The following is a 23,024-nucleotide window of genomic DNA, read 5'->3' as shown; positions in this document are numbered from 1 at the left end:
CTGAGCGGCGGTGGCTGCCAAAGACCAGCGTGGCAGCTGCATCGCTTCCCTGGACCCTCCCAGTCCGGTGGGGAGGGGAAGGGGAGCATGTGAGTGGCTGGAGGCGAGGGAGGGGTGGCCAGGGGGATGGTGAGTCTGCGAGGGAGCCCGTCGGTTAGCACGCTCAGGGCCTGGACAGATTCTGCGGAGAAATGTCCGTTTCCCCAGTTTGCCGGTGGCTGTTCTCAGCGGGAGCTTGGGCCTCTGGCCTTCCTCCAAGTCCCGTCCCGGGCGGGCAGCAGCATGTGTCCCCCCGCTGCAAGGGCCCCTCCTCACACCTGGCAGAGGCTGTACTGTTCCCTCCCGACCTTGCCGATCGGATCCCGCACGCACATCTGACTGGAGGGCAGGGTGGCGTCCGCGAGGGGTGGGCTCTGACTGCCAGGATCCCGCTAGAAGGGGAGAAGGGGTTGAGGGGTGAGGGGTTGCCCCGGGAAAGAGCCTCCCTGGGTGGCTGAGGGGATACACGCGCTGAGGGGACGCACCTCCTCGGGTTTGGGCGCCAAGTCCTCGTGGCAGACGTGCGCGATGATGCCAGCAGCCAGCGCATCCCCCAGGACATTGGTCATGGTCCGGAATCTGTCACTGGATGAGGGGCGGGAGGTGATGGATTGAGGTTTTTCTGCCCTCCACCCAGGGCCAACGCCCCGCCCCGCCTCCCACACACACACACACCAAGCACCGACAGCGGGGTCCTGTTCAAACTCCTAATTTGGATCTTTCCCTAAGACTGCAACCGTCACTACGCGCCCCTTTTCCTCTGCTCCACCTCCCCTTTCCATCACCCCGACTCCCTCCCTCTGCTCTACCTCCCTCCCCAGTCCACAGTACTTGTGCATATATGTACCTATTTATAATTCTATTTATTTTATTAATGATGTATCTATAATTACAATTCTATTTATATTGATGCTGTCTACTTGTTTTGTTGTCTGTCTCTGCACACAGTGCTCTGCACACAGTAAGCGCTCAATAAATACGATTGATTGATTGATTGTCTCCCCCCTTATAGACTGTGAGCTCATTGTTGGGTAGGGATTGTCTCTATTTGTTGCTGAATTGTACTTTCCAAGCGCTTAGTTCAGTGCTCTGTGCACAGTAAGTGCTAAATAAATCCTATTGAATGGATGAATGACCCATCCCTGACTAGGAATTCCACGCGTATGGAATATAACGACACCCGGCAGGTACTGGCACCTGCAAAGCAATTTGAGTCAGGCCCGGTCTGCGCTGCGCAGACCCTGGAAATGTTCCCATAGCAGCATTCAAGATGGTCATAGCCTGGGGCTCTGAGAGCCACCCAGGTGCCGAGACAAGTCCCCAAACTCCCCACTCTGGACTGCAGCTGCCCTGGAGTCCTGGAGCAGTGGACAAGCAGCCCAGCGCTCAGTCCCCTACCTTGCTGAACTGCCCCACTCCCCATGCCAAGGACCCCCGCCCCTCCCAAGTCCCAACACCCCCAACAATTTGCAAAAAGAGATGCTCACAGAGCCCAGTCGACAGCCACGATGAGTGTGATGTCCTCGGTGGGGAGACCGACGGAGGTCAGAACGATGACCATGGTCACCAGGCCAGACTGGGGGATCCCCGCCGCCCCGATGCTGGCCGCCGTGGCCGTGATGCTGCAGGGAGCCAGATTCCAGGATCCTCCCTCCCCCTGTACTGCCCATGGCAGCCTTCCTCAGTCTCTCTGTTGGCTCCCACACACCCTTCCTATATATTCCCTCTGCCACCCTAGCCAGGAGAAATGTCGCTCCCCCGCTTCACCTCATTTCCCTCTGGCCTCTCCTCTCCTTTCCACATCCCTCACCACCCTAAGGACAAGCCTTGGTAGCCCAAGGAAGCAGGGGTGGGAGCTAGGGGAGGAGGCCTCTGCAGTGAGGAGCCCTGCTGTGCCTGCAGCTGTGCCCCCTTTTAGACTGTGAGCCCACTGTTGGGTAGGGACTGTCTCTATATGTTGCCAATTTGTACTGCCCAAGCGCTTAGTACAGTGCTCTGCACATAGTAAGCGCTCAATAAATACGATTGATGATGATGATGATGCAGCCTCAGGGGCCAAAGCATCACTTTTCTCAAGTGCCCAGTCCCCAGCAGGGTTGCAGTCCCAAGCCCTGAGCTCTGGAGAAGGGGGAGCTGGCCCAGCCCGAGAACCTCAGGACACCCACAGAGGCTGCACCCGAAGTCGAAAAAGAGGCCAGAACCGGGAAGGGCGGGGACTGACAGGGCAGCTCACCTAACGGTGATGATCTGGCCAAGGTCCAGGTCCAGCTCATTGACCTGCGCGATGAAGATGGCAGCCACGGCCTCGTACAGCGCCGTCCCGTCCATGTTGATCGTGGCCCCGACGGGCAGGACGAAGCGTGCCACCCGCCGGTCGATGCCGTTGTTTTCCAGGAGGCATTTCAGGGTGATGGGCAACGTGGCCGAGCTGCGAGGGAACTGCTGGGCAGGCCTGAAGGCTGAGGGAGCAAAGAGCCCCACCAGCCCACCACCCCACCGGCGACAGATTTTCTGATGCAAAACGGACGGAGAGGAGGCAAGATCAAGGCCAGGAGCCCCAGGGGGGCAGGGACAAGGGCAGGCCCGGGCCCAGGTGCCCAGGCCAGTCTTTTTATCAAAAGGGATTTTCTGACCTCTTGTACAAATGAGCAACAACTCCATGGCTCTGGCATGTATCGTATCAGCGTGGCCCCCCGCCAACCGCCCCCGCCAGCTACCTGGATGAGGTGGCCAGGGCGATAAGCAGGGCCTGCAGAATGCCCCGGATGAAAGGGAATGGGTTGTGGTGGGTGATGAGCAGGAAGAGGCTGGGCAGGAGAAGCAGCCCATGGATGCTGAGCCCCGTCACCACGGTGATCATGTAGAGCCCCAGCTTCCTGCCGACGGTGGACGGGTCCTCCATCTCCAGGATCTTGCCGGCAATGAGGAACACGATGCCAAAGGGGAAGTACCTGCGGGGCCACGCAGCCGGCTGCCACCCTGGAGGGGGGTCAACCCCAGGCTGGCCTGCCACTCTGCCTGCTGCCAGGGGTCACTGCCAGGCCGGGCAGGCCCAGGCAAAATATTGCCAGGCTGTGCCAGAGCAACTGGGGCTAGCGGAGGCTCCGGCGGCAGTGGGACATCCCCCGTCCTTCGCTCTGCTCGAGTCGCCCCACCTACATGGGGTGCTGGGAAAGGAGGGACTCTTGGCTCCTCCTCCTCCCTCCCCACGGAAACTCAGGCCTCCCCCTTTCATTGCACCCCTGGGAAATCCCACCCTCAGCCCCACAACGCTTACGCCCGTACCCAGAATTGATTACGATGTCCATCTCCCCTTCTAGACCGTAAGTTCCTTGTGGGCAGGGATAGCGTTTACCAACTCTGTTGTCACGTACTCTCCCAAGCGCTTAGTACGGTGCTCCGCACACAGTAAGCCAGGGCTCAATGACCACCACTGATTAATTGATGGCAAGGGGGCCTCACCACACGGCCACGGAGACGATCCGCATGACGGCCTCATTGAGGCTCTGGCACACGTTGACCAGCGGGGCCCCACGTTCCCCCATCTGCCCCAGCAGGAGTCCTGCAGTCGGGGGAAGGGCAAGGAGTGGTCACCCCGAGGTGGAGGCCTCCGCCTGGCCCAGCGTCCCAGAGACAAAGCCCCGCCTTTCCCCTTCCATCCACCCCAGGGGGGCGGGAAAACAGGGAATCACATCTGCAGGTCACCCTCGAGGGGTGTGGGGTGGGGGCAGGCGCTGTACCCAGGGTGGCAGAGAAAATGACGATGCCCAGTACGTTCATCTCGCTATTGGTGCCCGGCCGGGTTTGGTAGGATATCTCCGGGGATGGCGTCAGCTCCAGCCGCACCACTCGCCGCGGGGGGGGCCCATCCCGCATCCGTGTTGGGGCCCGGTGCCAAGTACAGAAAATTGAGTGGCTTCCCAGGGGCCGGAGCCCGGGGCCCCGTCCCCTTGGCCACGGGTACGACCTCTGTCCGATACTGAGGAAGGGAAAGGTCAGACCTGCTTTTACCACCTCGGTCTTTAGTCCAGTGTCCCCCTGCCAGCCTCCCCAACCTGGCCCACCCCCGATGACAGCGGCCCGGCCCCAGCCTGAACTCAGCACGAGTTAAGCCTGGGGGACCCTGTCACCCACAATGCAGCCTTGGCCCCCTTGACTGCTCTCGTTGTAAGGCCAGGAAAAGGGGTGCTGGAGGGCTGACGGGGGAGACCGGGGCGGAGGCTCACCTGCTGAAATGCAGCCTCGATCAGGTTGGCGGGAAACATGTTTCTGGGAGACAGCAAGAAAATGGCAGAATCTTGAGTCCCTTAGCCCTACTCCCGCCCCGATTCCCCACGCTGGCCATGGGCTCAGAAGAAGCCGCGTGAAGCAGCGTGGTTCAGCGGAAAGAGCCCGGGCTTTGGAGTCAGAGGTCATGGGTTCAAATCCCGGCTCCGCCACTTGTCAGCTGTGTGGCTTTGGGCAAGTCACTTAACTTCTCTGGGCCTCAGTTACCTCATCTGTAAAATGGGGATTAAGACTGTGAGCCCCACGTGGGACAACCTGATCACCTTGTATCCCCCCAGTGCTTAGAACAGTGCTTTGCACATAGTAAGCACTTAATAAATGCCATTAAAAAAAAAAAAAAAAAAGAGGAACCGAAGGCCAAGCCCGGCCTGGGCATTTCACTCCAAGGTGTTGTTTGCCCTGGGATCTGGCACTCCTCGGCTCCTCTCCCCATTGGTCTGAGGAAGCTGTTTGGGGCTCAGGCCACTCTCAATCTCCCCTGATTCTACCCCATGACTTCCCCTCAGTCTTTGCTGTCTGCTGGGGGCAGGCGAAGTCGGCTTCAGACAGTGAGCAAAGCAAGCTTTTGCCTCAGGACCCTGTGGGGCAGAGACAGCCACTCTGAACCTCCCGAAGACAGGGGCTGTCCTGCCCTTCTCAAAGATGGTCATGCAGGGACTCTCAGGGCCCAAACACTCCATAGGGTGGCCCCCAGGTGCAAAAGCTGCTGTCGCCAACACTCATGCCCGTACCCACATCAAAGCTGCCCTCAAGCACAGCTAGATGGAACGTGCTTTCCCTCACTAATCACTCTTCCTCGCCCACATGCAGCTTTGGCCTGTAACTGGGAGCAGTACCAGCATGTGATTGACAGACAGGTGGCCCAGGCTTGGGCTGGAGGCTGTGTGGGTGGGGCACCAAGAAGGCAAGGGTGGAGGGCAGAAAAGGGGATGGCATCTTTGGGGAAAGAGGCATTAGAGCCTGCCCCTAAACAACCTGAGGGTCCAGGATACCCAAAGGTATGACTTGGGGCCACACCCACCCCTCCACTCAGGCAGGCATCTTCCTGCCCACCGGCAGCTCCGGCACAATAGTCTCCAGCAGTTGCAGTTTCAGAGAGAGTCTCCAAATTCCTGATTTGGGGAAAAAGCGAACAAGAGCTAGCTGGGAAAGTAACGGCTCACTTTTTCCCAAGAGAAGAATTTGGAGGCACTCCCTGAGTAGATAGGTAGATAGGAAAAGAGATACCAGCCAGGTCACTGGTCTTAAAAAGGCCAAGATCTGGCTTACTGACTCTCCGCCTGCAGGGCCAGCAAGTGGGGGGCTACCCTCGCTTTCAGCTTCCTGGCTAACCAGACATCATATATCCTGTAGCGACCCACAATGCGCTCACTTGGCTCCTCCAGAGAAGGAAAATGGCCATCTGATGGCTTCTCTCAAAGAGAGCCGTGGCCCTCACCTTCCTAAAAATGGTGGCACCACTGCCCTTGTCCAAAAAATCCACCAAAAATCTTCTCTCAAAAATGGCCACTTACATAGATGTACCACGTTAATACAATGACATCCTGTCCCGACTGGATTACTGCATCAGCCTCCTTTTTGACCTCCCAATATCCTGCTTCTCCCCACTTCAGTCCATACTTCACTCAGCTGCCTGGATCATCTTTCTACAGAAACGTTCAGGGCACGTTCTCAAAAACCTCCAGTGGTTGCCTATCAACCTCTATATAATAATAATGATAGGATTCATTAAGCGCTATGTGCCAAGCACTGTTCTAAGCACTGGGGGGGGGGGGGGGAATACAAGGTAATCAGGTTGTCCCACGTGGGGCTCACAGTCTTAACCCCCATTTTACAGATGAGGGAACTGAGGCCCAGAGAAGTTAAGTGACTTGCCCAAAATCACACAGCTGACAATTGGCGGAGTCGGGATTTGAACCCATGACCTCTGACTCCAAAGCCTGTGCTCTTTCCACTGAGCCACGCTGCTTCTCTATATCAGTAAGATGTGGCCTCAGTAAGCTATATCAAACAAAAACTCCTCACTATTGGCTTTAAAGCTCTCCATCACCTTGCCCCCTCCTACCTCACCTCCCTTCTCTCCTTATACATCCTAGCCCGCACATTCCGCTCCTCTGGTGCTAACCTTCTCACTGTGCCTCCATCTCACCTGTCTTGCCGCTGACCCCTGGCCCACGTCCTACCATTGGCCTGGAATGCCCTCCCTCCTCAAATCCGTCAAACAATCACTCTTCCCCCCTTCGAAGCCCTACTGAAGGCTCACCTCCACCAAGGGGCCTTCTCAGACTAAGTCCCCTTTTCCTCAGCTCCCAGTCCCTTCCACGTCACTTCAACTCGCTCCCTTTCCTCCCAATCCCCGCCCCACAGCACTTATCTATATATGTATATATCTATAATTCTATTTATTTATTATATTGATGCCTGTTTACTGGTTTTGATGTCATTCTCCCCCCGTCTAAACTATCAGCCTGTTGTGGACAGGGATTGTCTCTCTTTATTGCTGCATTGTACGTTCCAAGTGGTTAGTACAGGGCTCTGCACACAGTAAGCACCCAATAAATACGATTGAATGAATGAATGTCAACTCTTAGATTCTCTCAAAGATTGACACAGCCCTGCCATTCCCAAAGATGGCACCTCCACTACCCTGCGCAATAACGGCTGGACTGCTGCTCCTCTCAAAGATGGCCACCTTCTCCCTCAAAGATCAGTCTATCAATATTTATTGAGCACTTCCTGTGTGAGGAGCACTGTACTAAGCACTTGAGGGTGGGCAATACAGTTGTTAGACACGATCCCTGCCTTCAATTGCAAAACCCCTGCTCGTCTCAAAGATGGCCACACTCCTTCCCTTCTAAAAAAATTGTGGGGCAGCACCACTAACCATCTCAAAAACAGCCTCCTCACAGCTACTCTTACAGATGACATTCTTAGAGATCGCCCCTCTCAAAGACTGCCCCTTCATGGCTTTGCTCAAAAATATCTAAGGCCCTGTTCTTCTCCAATATGGTCATTACAAGGCTCCACTTGAACATGGCCTCCTCAAAGGTGATGACCCTGCCACCCTTCTCAAACATGGCCAGATGGCCACACCCCCTTCTGCTCTAAGATGGAGACACTGTTGCCCAGATCAAAGACGGCTACCTCACAGCTTCTCTCAGAGTTGTCCATCGCACACCGGCTCTCAAACTGACCATGCCCCTGCCTTTGTCGAAGATGCCATTGAGATGGAAGTGATCTGTTAGTGGGGACTAATTTGAGGTTCCGGAGCCCAGATGCCCAGGGGTGCTTGTGGGGATGGTACAACACGGAGTACCGGAGAAATGCTCCTTCATACATTGCCTGCGCAAAGTCACGCAACTGTGTTACCACATTGTGCTGTGAGTGCAGCATGACATGATGGCATTATGTTGAATATTGGGGGGCTGCTGTCTTGGCCCCATATCGGACCAACTGAATATCTGAAACTGACCTTTGGTGGAGAGGGAGCTAGGACTTACTTAATTTGACTCCCAAGAGCTCACCTAAGCAAAACAAACACAACCCTCCTCCACCAGCAAATGACTCCATGCTGCACACAGACACACACACACACAGTCTCTCTCTGTCTCTCTTCCTCCCTCCTTACCCCCGCACTGCCTGTGCTTAAGAGGATGAGCTGGACTTAACTGGCAAAGCTACCCTGGGGCCAAGATGCTAGAACTGGGGGAAAGCAGGGGTTAGTATAAGGTGAAAAGGCACCTGATTCATTCAATCCCATTTACTGAGCGCTTACTGTGTGCAGAGCACCGTACTAAGTGCTTGCACGGGACTAAGCGCTTACCTGATCAGATCCAGCAGGGCATCAGCAGAGCTCAGGACCATCTTGCCCGTGACAGATACTTCCTTCTGGGCCGCGGCTCCAGGGTGGATGCTTAGGACGAGCACGATGCCCACTGTGACGGCCATGAATGTCGTCCACAGGTAGTAGGTGATGGTGAGAAGGCCCATTCGCCCACATACCCGTGGGTCCATGGTAGCCAGGCCCGACATGAGGCTGTGGGAAGAGGAGAAAGGGAGAAGTGAAATGCCACCCCTGGGCCATATCCCTGGCCCCCCCAGTACCGTGTTCCCACAACCCCATTCCTGGGCCCAACCCCTCAGCCTCAGCCCTCCCACCACCCCTGCCAAATCTTGCCACTACACACACTGTCCATGGAGTGATCTGCCAGGGTGAAATAGAAGTAGGGGCATGCCTTCTGGGGCTGCTTCATTAGTGGTGAAGGTTTCTGACCACAGAACCACCTGGGGCATTCTGCGAAGTAGACAGGCCCAGCAGGGATCTTGAAAGATAGCCTGCTGACGTGGGCGGGAAAGATGCCAGAGGCTACCAAGCCCAATGTCTGGTGGGTCGCAGTGCCCTGGTCCAGCATCAGGTCTGTGCCCCTGTGTACCTAATTGCTCTCCCTGCCCTGACGGGAACACGACTGGAAGGGACTAGAGTGTGCATGGCACTCTGCAAACCATAGATACTATAATCAATTCTTTCACACAGGTTCTCCATCCTTAAGTCTTTGCGCCTGGACTAAGCCTCGCCTGTCCTTTACAGTAGGAGCCTCCATTACCATTATCACCACCTTCAGATGGGGAAACTGAGGCCCAGATGGGGGCAGAGACCGAGACAGGGCCTCGCAGAACAAGAAGAGGGAATAAGATCCAGCCCTGAGCACCTGCAGGCGTCTACATTTGCTCTGTTGGCGAGGAGGAAGAGTCCCCTGGCCGAGACCTCCCCTGGCAGAGGAAGTGATGGAGGGGCTGCGGGCCAGAAGCTTAGGGGCGCAGCCCAAGCAGTGACGGACCTGGATGTGATCAGGGGCAGGATAAGCATCTTCAGCATCCGCATGAGCAGCTCCCCGGGAAAGGAAAAATACTGCTGTTCCTGCGTGGACACGAAAGAGCTGGCGAGGCCAAAGCGAGAGGGAGGGAACTGGAGGAGAGGAAAGGAAAGAAGAGAGGGAGAGCAGGGAGGGGAAAGGGGGGAACGGGGGATTCCAAAGGCTGGGCCCTGCCTGGCTGAGGTTAGAGGGGTGTCCCTTCTCCCTCGGCCCGGCCTTGGGGGAGACCTGCTTACCTCCTCTCCGGGAATCCCTACTCCCGACCTCCCCCGACTTTCTTCTCTGAGCCGTGGGAACAAAACGGGGGCTGGAAACCCCATCCATCTCAGCCCCACCCTTTCTTCCTCCCCCACCCTCACCCCCATTTCCACCCCGCCCCCCTTTCCCGGCCCCATCCCGGCAGCTCTCACCAGGTCAGAGAGCTGCAGGGTCCGCAGGAGGCCGCCCAGCAGGCAGCCAGCGATGACCGAGAGCAGGGACAGGGTCAGGAGCCCGTGCTGCCCCCAGAAGGCCGCGACGCCCACCCTGATGGAGCCCCAGTGGCCGACCAGCCAGCTCGGTCCCCCCCGTCCCATGGCGAGGCTCCAACCCCAGCAGCCGATAGCCCTCCGGCACTCTTGGGGTCCGGGGCGGTAGCCGGGGTTGGGGGGCTGGGAGTTGGGCCTGAGGCGGCAGCAACAGGAGCAGTGGCAACAGCAGCACGTTCTGCCGGCAGCTGCTCCCGGCACCAGCTCCCAAGCTTGGCCACCGCCCTCCTCCTTCCCCCCACCCCCCCTGCCGCGGGCTCCAGGAGGATAATGCCATGGATGTCCATCCTTCACCTTAATGGGCCCTGACAGCATGGCCACTGCACGGGGCTCCGGCCCACTCTCCACGTGAGCCGGTGTAATGAGCTCCTCTGGCCTCTTCCCTACCTGCCCTCACGGCAGTCCAGGCAGGCTCCTCCTCGTCGGAACTCCCTTCCCCACTACGATCAGAGGCCCCAGCCCTGAAATGCCCCCATTCAGAGGAGGCCATGGGCAACAGGAGCCAGGGCCCCCTCCCCTGGTTAACACAATCAGTCCTCTGTTTTGCTGACACAGTACTCACCTGGTTCTCCTCCTTCCTCTCGGACCACTCATTTTCGTTCGCTGCCTCCTCCTACGCATCTCATCCTTACTGTGGGTGTCCTGGACCCAAGGCTCTGTTTGTGGACCCTCTTCATCTCTCTCTCTCTCTCCCCACCCCTTCCTCTCCCTTCACTGAGGCCCTTCCGCTCACACATCTTCAGCTACCACCTCTCTGCAAACCATTATCAAACCTCTCTCTCCAGTCCTGATCTCTCATCTGACCTGCAAATTTGCATCTCATTCATTCATTCAATAGCATTTACTGAGCATTTACTGTGTGCAGAGCATTGTAGTACGTGCTTGGGAGAGTACAATACAATATACAGACACATTCCCTGCCTGCAACGAGCTTACAGTCTAGAGGGGGAGACAGACACAACACCTCCACTTAGATAGCCCGCTGGCTCCTCAAACTCAGTGTCTAAAACAGAAGTCCTCATCGTTCCCCCTAAGCACACTCTTCCCCCTAGCTTTTCCTTCTCAATTGATACCACCACCATTTTCCCTGTCCCAGAAGTCCACAACCCGTGATTCTTCACTGTCTTTCAACTCTCTCTTACTGTCAAATCCTGCCAGTTCTGCTTGCACAGCATCCTCAGGTCCTTCCTCCCCACCTAACCAGCTCCCACCCTGATTCAGGCTCTGGTCATCTCACTGCTAGACTATTGCATTAGTATCCTCACTGGATACTAATGCCTTTGGCCTCTCCCCACCTCCAATCTAAACTACATGCATCACTCAGCACACATTTGTCTTCTCCTCACAGCTCTCTATGAGTTTCCCTCCACAAACAAAATCACCTCAGTTAGTTGGCTTCAAGGCTCTTCACCAATTCACCCAGAATTTATGACCTTAAGTTCAACCCATCATCAGCACTCTTTTATACGTTTATTCAATTGGACACTCAATCGCTTATTTTGACTGTTAATATTTTTATGTCTGTCTCCCGCACTTGACTATGAGCCCCTTGAGGGAAGGGAACAGGTCACTTAATAATTGGGTTATTAAGCGCTTACTATGTGTCAGGCACTGTTCTAAGTCCTGAGGTAGAGTCCCTGTGCCACACTGGGCTAATAATAATAACGATACTTGTGGTATTTGTTAAGCACTTACTATGTGCCCATCACTGTTCTAAGCTCTGTGGATAGATACAATACAATCAGGTCCCACAACGGGCTCACAGTCCAAGTAGGAGGATGAAACAGGCATTGAATCCCCATTTTACAGGTAAGGAAACGGAGGCACAGAGAAGTGAAGTGTCTTGCCCAAGGTCACACAGCAGTTGAGTGGCAAAGCTGGGATTAAAACCCAGGTCCTCTGAATCCCAGGCCCAGGACGTATCCACTAGTACACGCTGCTTGTCTGGTACTTCCCAAGAGCTTAGTATAGTACGTTAAACCCAGTGAGTGCTCAATAAATATTCTTATTCCTAGGGCCAAGCTCTTGGGATCGACCTGGCCTTAACCCCTGCCATCCTGCCCCCCCCTGCCCCCCAGTGTTTGAGTCAATGGTTTCCCTTGGGCAACCTAAGTGGCAGGTTCTGTGTTTAGTAACACAGTGTGTTTTAGTGTGTTTAAGTGTTTAGTGCAGTGCTTTGCACATGGTAAGCGCTCAGTAAATATGATTGAATGAAATACGATTGAATTTTATCATTATCATTATTGTTACTACATTATTGTTATCAAACTCCTTAACATTTCTTCCTTATCATTACCTTATCATTATCTTACCTCCTTCCCTTCCCCACAGCACCTGTATATATGTATATATGTTTGTACATACTTATTACTCTATCTTACTTGTACATATCTATTCTATTTATTTTATTTTGTTAGTATGCTTGGTTTTGTTCTCTGTCTCCCCCTTTTAGACTGTGAGCCCACTGTTGGGTAGGGACTGTCTTTATATGTTGCCAACTTGTACTTCCCAAGCGCTTAGTACAGTGCTCTGCACACAGTAAGCGCTCAATAAATACGATTGATTGATTGCACAGCAACCTCTGTACTGAGTGGCAGAGTGTAGAGCACAGTGAGGAGCACATGCCGGGCCAGGGAGGGGACGGGGGGGGGGGGGGGGGGAAGGAGGAGAGTAGGCTGACTCGGGGTGGAGTCCGTGATGTGACTGCCAGAGTACTACTGCCCAGAGAGGAAGGAGGAGTGGAAGGAAGATAAAACAGAACAGCCTGCAACAGGGCACCAGTAAGACAATTAATTGTCCGATGTGACTGATTTCAGACACTTGTCAGTGCCAAGCTGAGCAGCCTGGATCGGAGACTCCACAGCAGTGCAGGCGCTGGCTGCCCTTCACTAGCATATGTAGCACAGAGTGGATTTGGCCCTGACGTGGCACGAAACTCTGGCCTGAGGTTGTGGGGCAGGGCCTGAACTGCAGCTGTGCCAGGCAGGCAGTCGGCCACCAACAGCCCCGTCTGCTCCCACGGCGAGTCAGCCTGGCTCCCGAGAATCCCCTCCTCCCCTGAATTCCTCTTCCACACCTCAAGTCTGCTCCTCCCGTCTCCTATACCTCCACTCCTCAGGTCCTCAGACATCACCTCTCCACAGTTCCAACACAAGGCCCTTCTGCCACTGCAAGCCTCACACCTCTCTAACCCTGTGACCACAAAGCCAAAGGGCCCAGGGGTTATTGGGGAAAAGGAAGTGGTGATGGTGGCAAAGGAAGGGAGACGGAAAGACCCATCCTTCCTGGAACCCCCTCCATCAGGAAGGCCCAGGAAACCCGTGGGAACAGTAAGAGCGGGTATACGAAAGACAGGGAGGGGGCTACTTCCCAGTTAAATCTGATAGAGCAGATACTGAATCTGCTTTGAATTAGAACATTTGAATTTAAAAAGTGATTTCCTCTCCTGACCTGGAACCCCCTAAACTGCATACGGCGGCACAGCATGCAGGGTTCCCAGTTCCTCCCTCTAGATTGTTGGCTCCTTGTGAGCAGGGATCGTCTCTATATGTTGCCGACTTGTACTTCCCATGCGCTTAGTACAGTGCTCTGCACACAGTAAGCACTCAATAAAAACTAGATGAATGAATGTCTACCAACTCTGTGGTAGCATACTACTACTACTAATAATAACAACAATAATAGGGGTATTTTTTAAAGGCTTACTATGTGCCAAGTACTGTTCTAAGCATTGGGGTAGATACAAGATCATCAGGTCCCTCATGGGGCTCATAGTCGAAGTAAGAGGGAGAGCAGGTATTGAATCCCCATTTTGCAGATGAGGGAACTGAGGCCCAGAGAAGATAAGTGACTTGCTGACAGCAGACAAGTGGCAGATCTGGGATTGGAACCCAGGCCCTCTGTCTCCCAGGCCCGAGCTCCTTCCGCCACAGTGTACACTTCTGAGTGCTTAGTCCAGTGCCCTGCATGCAGTAAGCACTCAACAGATACCACTGATTGACTGATTGAAGACAGGAAGGGGAGCTCTTAAATGCTTTGGCCACGTTCCCCATTCTGGAATGAATCCATTTTTTTCTTTCACACCTGGCAAGCATCCTGCTGCCCAGAGCTCCCTGCAGGGTGGTCTCCCAGTGAGACAAAGGTGCCAGTCTAATAAAACTCAACACTTCTTCCTCCTGGCCACCCTCAATCCCAGGACCATCCAAAAAGCTTTGGGCTAGCCCCAGGGTGGTGCTATCTGGACCTTGGTTGGGGAGAGGGGGGGATCTGGTCCAGCCTCGGGGCACCAAAGGAAACACCAGACCAATGGGAGACATGGGGGCGGGGAGGGGGTTTGCGCACATGGGGACAGCCTCCTCCATCCTCCTCCCCTTTCACTCGTCCCTCTTACCTCCCTTGGGCCTGGGATCAGGGAGCCGGGTGGGAGCTGAGAAATGGGAAGTGGAGGCGTGGAAAGGTGCAGAAAATGAATAAATTGAGCACAAAAACAACTTTAAAAAGTAAGGTTTTATGCCATCAACATGCATAACGTGAGTATGGACTAGGCCAGGAGGTATGGACCTCTATGCTAAAGAATGGGCATGTCCACAAGGATGACCACACAGTCCTCCACAGCCAAGTTGAAGAAACTGACCATAATGGCCACCTCTTGGGCAGCCCCTCTTTCCCGGCACCAAGTGCCCCTCCTCCCTGGACCTCCACTGGGCACATGATGGTCTGAGATGTTGCTCCTGGTGCCCTGCTCACAGGGGCAGAATTCCTGGAGCCAGGAGAGCCGATGTTGGGAGGTGGGGAGGGCTCAGTCTGGCCAACGTGAGTAGAGAAAGGGATGATTCAGAGGAGCCAGACCACGTTCAAGCCCCAGGGAACCCGGGGGGCCCACACAGTCGGTCTCAGCAGCCGGCTCTACTTCTTCCTGAGGATTTAGTGGTGTCTGAAGGGGTGGGAAGTGTTTAGTCCAACCAGCACTGGGGTCCGATTCCCCGTTTCTGGGTGTTTGCCCAGCAGCCCTTTGGGCCTCGGAGCCTCATACCCCTGTGGAGAGAGCTTAGTGTCCGGAACCTCTGCAAAAGAAGGCCAGGTCCCTGTTGAGAGAAATCAAGAGACTCCCCGGGCTGGCCCATCCCCTCCCCAATCCTCCCTACCAACTTTCCCAAATGTAGATGCCAGGAGAACCCGGGACAGACCGTGCTGCTCCTGGCTGGGTGGTGGAGAAGCCCTGGAACAGCAGAACCTCCCATTCCTGGGGCTTCCAAACCATCAACCCTGGGCCTAGGGGAGAACTGCCAGGAAAGACAGCAATGCTCAGGCCACGGAGGACCGAGCTCACCACCTACCCCAGAGGCCGACGTCGTCATAAACTTCTGTTTCCCTGAGGAAGAGGATGGGGAGACATGGTCAGAGGGCATTACCTCCCGGCTCACCTGGCTAGTTCTGAACAGGCCTGATCACGGAAAAGGAGCCTAGTCTCATAAGGCTTCCGTCACCTATTCGCTGTACCTCGATCCAGTCTCTCTCGCCATCAACCTCTCACTCATGTCCTCCCTCCGGCCTGGTACTACCTCTCCCTTCATGTCCGAAAGACCGCCACTCTCCCCCGTCTTCAAAGCCCTATTAAAAACACATCTCCTTCAGGAGCTTTCCCTGACCGACCTCTCATAGCCCCACCGTAATCTCCTTCCCTTCTGTGTCACCTAACCCCTTGGAGCTCTTTGATAATCATCTGGCTCCCACCCCTGCAGCATTTATATACATACCTTTAAACTCTGCTGCTTCCCCTACCCGTAATTTATTTTGAGGTCTCGCCTCCCTCACTAGATCGTCAGCTTCTCGAAGGAAGGGAATGTTTCTACCCAACGCTACTGAAATGTCCTCTCCTTCAAGCGCTTAGTACAGTGCTCTGAACACAGTAAGTGCTCAGTAAATACAAATGATGGATTGGTACTCACAGAGGGAGCAGCACCGCTCTGGGGATGTAGCCATCTGCAACAGAGAGCAGAGGGGTGAAAAGATTATTATCATTATCATTCTTATTACAATGATGATGGTGATATTTATAAATTCCCTAATATGCACCTGCCACTTTAGATTGTGAGTTCCCTGAGTGACAGGGACCGTGTCTGAGTCCCAACTGTATATTCTTCTCCAGCGCTTAGGACAGTGCTGTGCACACAGTTAAGCATTAAGTGTGCTCTGCACACAAGTATTAATGCTTAATACTTAATCCATACTATTACTACTACTAAGCCCTGGTGTAGACACAAGAAAATCAGATTGGGCACAGTTCTTGTCCCATAGAGGGCTTACAGGCAAAAAGGGAAGAACAGGTATCTTATCCCCATTTCACAGATGAGGAAACTGAAGCACAGAGAAGTGAAGTGTCACGCCAGGACCAGAGCCCAGGTCTCCTGCCGGACGCCCTGTCGTATGCTTTTTCCACCGGACCGTGCTGCCGCCACAATGTCGCCTCCCCTTTCCTAGCCCTGGGCCCCGGCTCAGCCCACCCTCCGGCTGCTTGGGCCTGGCGAGGCCCAACCCTCACGTACATTTCCCATTGGCATCTCGGCACAGGATCTGCTCGTGACTGGTAAACTGGATCACATCCAGGATCTCGCCACGCCTCAGTGCCAGGTTCTTGCCCCCTCCTCTGCGGGAACTGGCGCTGGGGTCGATCATCATCCGGGTCAGAGTCACTATGTCCCCCTCAAACTGAAGCCAAAGAGACACGTCAGCACCTACATCCCCACCCTCCCCACCGCCCAATTTCGGGTCCCTCAACACTCCCCCGCCCCCACCACCCTCTCTCCCCATCCTCAGGTCCCCTGGTCACCCCATCCATTCCCCCTCTCCACAGTGTGCCGAGGCTCTACCTTGCCAGGCTCTCATTCCCTGACCTTGAATTTCTTGCGAAACTCCTTCTCAGCCTTCTCCTCTTTCTTACACTGCTTCGGGTTCTTCTCGTTTGGCACCTGGCCCTGAGGGAGGTGGGCTGCCCTGCCAAGGTAAGAGAGGTTCCTTTAGTCTCCAGATGCACCCCTCAAATAGACAGTTGGGGGTAGGCTCTGCCGTGACACCTCAGAATCTAGGTCTTCGGTTTGCAAGGCCAGAACCCTAGTTGCAGATGCTCTACTCCTTCCCACCCCCCTCAATGCTCTCCCCCTCTCCCGCTCTCCCTGCTTGATCTCTCGCTCGCTCTCCCTCTTTCACACACACACACATACACACTCACACACGAGTGTTACCGTTGTTTCAGCAGGGATGGAGGTAGAAGTAAGCCCTTGGGGGTCTTCTCAGCACCGTGTAGCTCATCTACAGAAACAAAATGCCTGGGTTGGGGGAAGGAACCCTACCTCCTCGGTCAGACCCTCCCACGAGACAGGACTGATGTGGGGATGGAGGAGAAGGAATAGGTAGGAATCTGACCAGCACTAACTGGATGGATACTTCTGGGTCCCACCATCCAACACTGTTATGGTCTCTCGCCTGGCTGGCCCTATGTGGGTTTCCCTGATCCACCTCCCAGGAGGATGCTCTCTCCCCATCCCCTTCTTCCACACACCCCTTCCCTGGTGCTCAGGCTCCCTGCTCCCATACTCACCCTCCTTGGTTCTACTCCTCTTCAGCATGGGGCTGGGATGAGCTTGGGGGAGCTCTGCACTCTTCCTGTCAAGTTCTGCAGGTTCCACTTCATCGTAGATTTCATCTGGTGACCTGGGACTGGAGATGGGGTTTCAGGGGAGACTGAGGTAGGAGCAGACCAAATGCCGGGAGGCAGGGAGAGGAAGGAGGGGAGAGTGGGGAGAGCAGACCTTTCCGGCTGATTTTGGTCCCTGATGTTTGAGTTCCAGGCTGTCTCCCTTTCCCTCTCTGGGCAGTAGGACTCAAGCAGTCACTTCACAGACGCCACCCCAAATCACCCTCGGTCAGCCTCCTCTCCTCCTCCCCATCTCCCTTCCCTGGCCCTCTATGTGCTCCTCTTTGCGTTCCGCACTCCACGGCATTCCTTGACTCAGATGGTGGTGGGGAAAGCAGGGGTCAGGGTCAGATTGACCCCAGGGGTTCAGCCATAGTAGGAATAGTAACCAGTGGAGAGGGCAGGGCAACAGGACACAAGAGACAGGCCCTCTGGTCCCTGTCAGCTATGGATGCTGGTGAACCCCTCCCATCTTGGGCCTGGCCTCGAAGCACCCCAAATCCTGCCACCCCATCTAAGGAAACCACCCCCGCTCCTTCCATGAGCTTCTCCTCGGTTCCCCCAGTCAAAGCCATGGCAGGGGCATGTAGTCGGGGGGCTGAGGTTCTGAAACCAAAGGACAAACACTCATGCACACCACCCGCCCCCCAGATCCCCACAGTCCTGGTTCTGAGTCCCTTTCTTTTCCAATCCCCATCAGTCAGACACTTACCCTGTGAGCAGCTTCGTGAGGGAGGTCCCAGCAGGGATCTGGGCCCGTGGGAAGTGGTGGGGCCCCAAGGCTCGGCGAGCTGGAGAAGGGGGGAAAACGAGAGGAGAGCTGAGGGGAGAAGAGCTGGAGTGAGAAGGGTTGTTTGGAGCATGAAGAGGATGGGTGGAGCCCAACCAGGAGTTTTTCCTAGGCTGGGCCTCAGAATGAGGACGTAATTAGGGTTAGGCTTGGGGTCAGGATTAAGGACCCTGGGGATTCTGGGTGATCAGATCCCAATTAGAAACACGCCAATGATGTATATGACAAGAGGCGATTTTGGAATCAACCACTCCATCACTTTGGTCCTCTGTTCCCTTTGGCCCCGGCTTGGTACCGATCCTAAGCACTTGCCCAGGGCTGGGATGGAGTCGGCAGTGGAAGCCCATATCCTTGAGGGAGAGCACAGGGCCCTTCCCCCCGCCACCCACCCTATGAGGGCCAGAACACCCACCTGTCGCCTCCTGAGCACGTGTGTCCCTTGCTCTCCGAAAGCGTTGTAGGTCCACTGGCCCAGGAGGGGGTGGAGGTTTGGCTGGCCTGGGCCCCAGGCTCCTCTCGCTGGGCAGGGGCCTCCGGCGGGGGGGATCCGGTCCCCGTGGCTCTAGCCGGGTCCTTGGGGATCCTGATGGTGGAGAGGCTTGGGGTGCAGCGCCGGAGGTGAAGGCCTTAGTTCCAAGACCCCGGTGGAATTTCCCCACGGGCTGCTGCGGCTTTGACCACACGGGCGGCCCAGGGGGTGGGGGGCCTGCGGATTCCCTCGGGATGCCCCCTACTCCCTTCAAAGCCTCAGATGCCACCTGGGCTGCCAGGAAGGCGGCTCCAGGGACCACAGCCCCTCTGGTGGCCTGGGGTTTGGGGGTAATGACTGGTGCTCTTCGGGAGGCCAGGGCCAGGGGGTTGGGGTCTCTGGGGGCCTCTTTTCTTGGGAGCGGGGTTTCCCGCTGAGCCCCAGGACCCCCAGAGGCAGGCCCCTTCTCCAGGCCGGCTCTTGGCACGGGTTGAAGCTTGAAGCCCAAGGTGGGGAGATGGCTGCCCGGGGGCAAGGGGGGTTTCTTGGGTAGCTCACTGAACTCGGACCCTGGGGGCTGGAACCTCGCTTTTAAATTCTGGAAGTCCTCCCGGCTCTCCTGTGAGACACAGCCACGGACACAGGGTCAGGGACCCAGGGGCACAGGAATGGGCAGGGATGTGCACACACATACACACACACACGCACAGTTAGGAAGACACCGATGCAGATGCTAGTAGTCCAAGGTAAGATGTTCCCTGAACCAGACATGTCAATGCTGATGGCCCAGCGGGACTGGGGAGGCTGAGACGCAGGGGACGACTGCAGAGGTTACCACACCCTCGGGACTGCCCGAGGAAGGCTGGTTGGGAAATAGTTGGGAGGGCCCGGGAGGGTCCTGGGAGGTGCCTGAGACGGAACAGGAATCGCAGTTTTTCTTACTGCTCCTCCCATTTCTAAGGCCGACTAAGGTGGAGGGCTTTGGAGAAAGGGGAAGGAGACGGGGGGCCCAGTGGGAGTGATGGGGCCTCACAGGAGATTCCTTCCTCTCCCTCCCCCTGCCCTCTCAACATACTCCATGTCCTTGAGGCTTGAGACCTCTGGGGTCAGGGAAAATTCTGTCTGGCCCAGTTTGTTCTGCAAAATCAGCTAGCTCCCTCCTGGCTCCACCGGAATTGGGGGGTGGGAGAGTCTTCAGAGGAAACCCTCAACAGCCCCCAAATCAGGTCAAGGAGTGCCCTGCCCTCTCCACAGGGGCACAGAAGATTCTCACCACCTGCACCTGCCACAGGGAAGCCATTCAGCTGTCCCCTTCCAATTTAGGCCCAGTCCCTGAGCTCCCATCTCCCAGCCCAGCTGCAGCATGGCCCAGTGGATAGAGTGTGGGCCTGAGAGTCAGAAGGACCTGGATTCTAATCCTGGCTCTGCCACTTGACTGCGGTGTGACCTTGAGCAAATCACTTCACTTCTCCGGGCCTCAGGTACCTCATCTGTAAAATGGGGATTAAGACCGTGAGCCCCATGTGGAACAGAGACTGTATCCAACCGGATTATCTCTTATCTACCCCAGCACTTAGTACAGTGCCTTGCACTTAACGAATACCACAGTTATTATCAGGATTACCCCCTGACTTGGGTGGGGACAGTTGGAAAGGAGAGGAAGGGGAACTTGTCCCTTTGGAGTGAAGGCAGCTTGGGGCAGGACGGACCTACCCACTGACCAGCTGCCAGAGCCCAGCCCCCAAGGCTCCCCATCCTCCTTCGTTTGGGCAAATCCCCCGCCCAGGGCCCCCTAAGGCTCCCTGATAGGCATGGGGAAACCAAGGAGACAGTCTCTCCCATCTCGCGTGTCCTTTGGTCTGTCCTGCCTGTCTAGTTTGTGGGTTCTGTCTGGGTCTTCTAACCAACCAGCATTGACAGAAGGGCAGAATAACCCCCACCCCATCTCAGGCGCCCTGGGCACTCTAAGGGTATCCCTTTCTGTCCCATAGTTTATGCAGAATCTGGTGCCACAGCTCCACCCCAACACCAGTGTTTTTAGGCTGAAAAGCCCTGTAGGCACTCCCCCTGGGCCTTTCCTAACTCCTAGGGGTCCCTGCTCTGGACACACTCTACCACTTGGTATTTGAACACAAGTCTGAGTCCGCTGCTTCTACACCTCTGCCCGGCCTTAGGGTGCTCCCAGATCTCTGGAGGGAGGGTGCAAACGCTACTGTGATTCAGGGACTTGTCCCTGGGGTCTGGAGGATTGGGGCTGGAGGCTACTCACCATGTCCCTGAAGTGGGGGCCACTCCCTCCTCTGGGGCTTCCTCAGCCAGAAAGGTCCTCTCCAGGGTTTGTGGTTTACTTCCCAGGCTCCGCCACCCCACCAGGGCCCCTGCTGCTTTCAGGACTCCAGGATAGCAGCTCTGGGCTGACGGTTACACTTCTGGGCTGACTCCAGGAAGTGGCTGTGGCTTCCAGTTACGGCACAGATAGTAAGACAACTGAAGGAGGAGGAGGAGGAAGAAGGGGAAGAGGAGGAGCTCCACTGCCTGGAGCCAGGTAGAGTGGAGAAACTGTGTCCTCAAGAACTGAGTGGGCAGGCCAGGACTTGGTTCCCAGGACGATCTTGGGGAATGGCCCAGTCTGGGTACCTTGGAAGCACAGGGCACAATATGAAACACGCAGGAACTTAATTAGAACATTTATTAAGGATTTACTCTGCACCAAGCACTCTGCTAAGTGATGAGGTAGACCCAAACATGATAGAGCAGGCACAGTCTCTGTCCCACATAGGGCTCATAACCTAGACCAAGAAAGACAATGGTTACAGTGGAACGCAAACAACAAGCCACAGAGTCAGTCGACAAGGTAACAGACAATTTCAAGAGAAGTAAAAGGGTAGGTCTTGGAGGGGTGAGGGCTCAGACTCCACACGGCTCCAGACACACAGTCTTAGTTGCAAATCATTGCGGCCTCCCCGGCGTTGTCAAAATAGTTTACTGGCACTCACTGTCCCGTGGAGCTGGGGGTGCTGGGATGGCACACCGCAAGCTGAGTCTTAAGGGGGCTCCAAGCCAAGGATGACACAGTTCCTGCCCACCCTGGGCACTGCAGGGAATGGGGCTTCTGGCGCATGGCGATCTGATGTCCTGTGGTGATGGAGGAGCCTGGTCCAGATGGTGGCAGAAGATCCAAGTCCCAGTCTTAAGTGGACTCCAAGCCACAGGTGTCTCAGTCCCTGCCCACCCCTGGCCATGCAGGGAATGGGACTTCCGACGCATGGTGTCCTGCAGAGCTGGAGGAGAACGTGGCCACAGCCACAGGCTTCCCAACATTCTACAAGTTGGAAAGACCTGCCACTGCCCTGGGGAAGAGGCTGCCGGGAGCCTGGACAGCATGGGACTGGGCAGTCTCGCTCCCTTCAGGACAGTGAACCTAGACACTCTGGTGTTCAAGGAGTCGCCCAGCCTCATGCTACTGCTTCATCCTCCCTCAGCTGGTCTGGAGAAGGAGCTGCCAGCAATGAATGGGGCAACAGGGTGGCCCCACAGTCTCTAAGAAGCTGGAGGTCTGGGGGAGTCCCAGATGGTCAGCTGGAGCAGGCAAGATCACTACTCCAGGGACAGGAGGCGGCAGTCCACAGGGAAGGGGGATCCCAAGATATTGTGGATTGTCCACAAGGTGTGGAGTGGGGGTTCACTCCCAAACCAAGGCAGATTTGGCCGAGTGGGTTCAGGTTGTGGGCTGGGCCGGTATACAAGGAGTCATACAAGGGTAAAATGCAGAGGAAACAGAAAAACAGGCCCCAGAGGCTTTGGAGACAACAGCTCAAGCCTTCCTCTAGGGTTGGGAAAGGCAGAGGCTGGTTGAAGGAGAAAGATTACATAGGGGGAGTACAGACCTTGAACCCACATCCAAAATGGGGTTACAGCCTCGGGGGAAGTAGAGCGGAAAGGGGAAGGCTTAGTGAGCTAATAACGTGCTACAATGGGATGTCCAGGAGGGTAAAAAGCTCAAAAAGCTCCCACAAGTATCATATAGGCTTGGTGAGAAGACAAAACCCTGGGCTGGATGAACTGCTGGTCTGAGCCAGAGTGACACTGTGCATGGTCTTTGGTGCACGCCTACAGTTCAGAGAGCAGGAGGGGGACATTCCAGGGGATGGACTCTCCCATAAAGATGGACTTTGTGCCACTGAAACAGGGCCAAGCACTATAAGAAGCGCTGGGTTAGATACAAGCTAATCAGGTTGTCCCACATGGGGCTCAAAGTCTTAATCCCCATTTTACAGATGAGGTAACCGAGGCACAGAGAAGTTAAGTTGCCCAAGGGCACATAGCAGATTAGTGGCGGATCAGG

At 55.5% G+C, this 23,024-nt stretch overlaps 2 protein-coding genes across 2 annotated transcripts; both read right to left on the bottom strand.

The window, feature by feature from the left end:
• Window positions 1–216: 216 nt before the first annotated feature.
• On the bottom strand, window positions 217–14,437 carry LOC119949962 (excitatory amino acid transporter 5-like). The gene is given in 15 exon segments (XM_038771820.1): window positions 217–431; window positions 525–624; window positions 1,527–1,661; window positions 2,273–2,467; window positions 2,757–2,990; window positions 3,502–3,601; window positions 3,780–3,918; window positions 3,920–4,018; window positions 4,266–4,308; window positions 8,150–8,362; window positions 9,165–9,244; window positions 9,611–9,863; window positions 12,652–12,919; window positions 14,118–14,128; window positions 14,361–14,437. Coding segments are annotated over 15 exon segments (2,067 nt in total). The 3' UTR covers window positions 217–311.
• On the bottom strand, window positions 14,262–22,138 carry PRAM1 (PML-RARA regulated adaptor molecule 1). The gene is made up of 12 exons (XM_038771819.1): window positions 22,019–22,138; window positions 21,676–21,696; window positions 19,388–19,483; window positions 18,619–19,298; window positions 18,133–18,240; window positions 17,325–17,443; window positions 16,969–17,035; window positions 16,621–16,720; window positions 16,273–16,435; window positions 15,676–15,709; window positions 15,064–15,098; window positions 14,262–14,790 (listed from the first exon to the last, which is right to left on the bottom strand). The coding sequence occupies exons 1-12, from the start codon at window positions 22,136–22,138 to the stop codon at window positions 14,651–14,653; spliced, it is 1,683 nt and encodes a 560-aa protein (XP_038627747.1). The 3' UTR covers window positions 14,262–14,650.
• Window positions 22,139–23,024: the final 886 nt, after the last annotated feature.

This window comes from Tachyglossus aculeatus, chromosome X1 (assembly GCF_015852505.1).
Source record: "Tachyglossus aculeatus isolate mTacAcu1 chromosome X1, mTacAcu1.pri, whole genome shotgun sequence".
In the NCBI taxonomy this organism is placed as follows: domain Eukaryota; kingdom Metazoa; phylum Chordata; class Mammalia; order Monotremata; family Tachyglossidae; genus Tachyglossus; species Tachyglossus aculeatus.
Note: the sequence above shows the minus strand (reverse complement) of the source record. Positions and strands in the feature narration are given on the sequence as shown.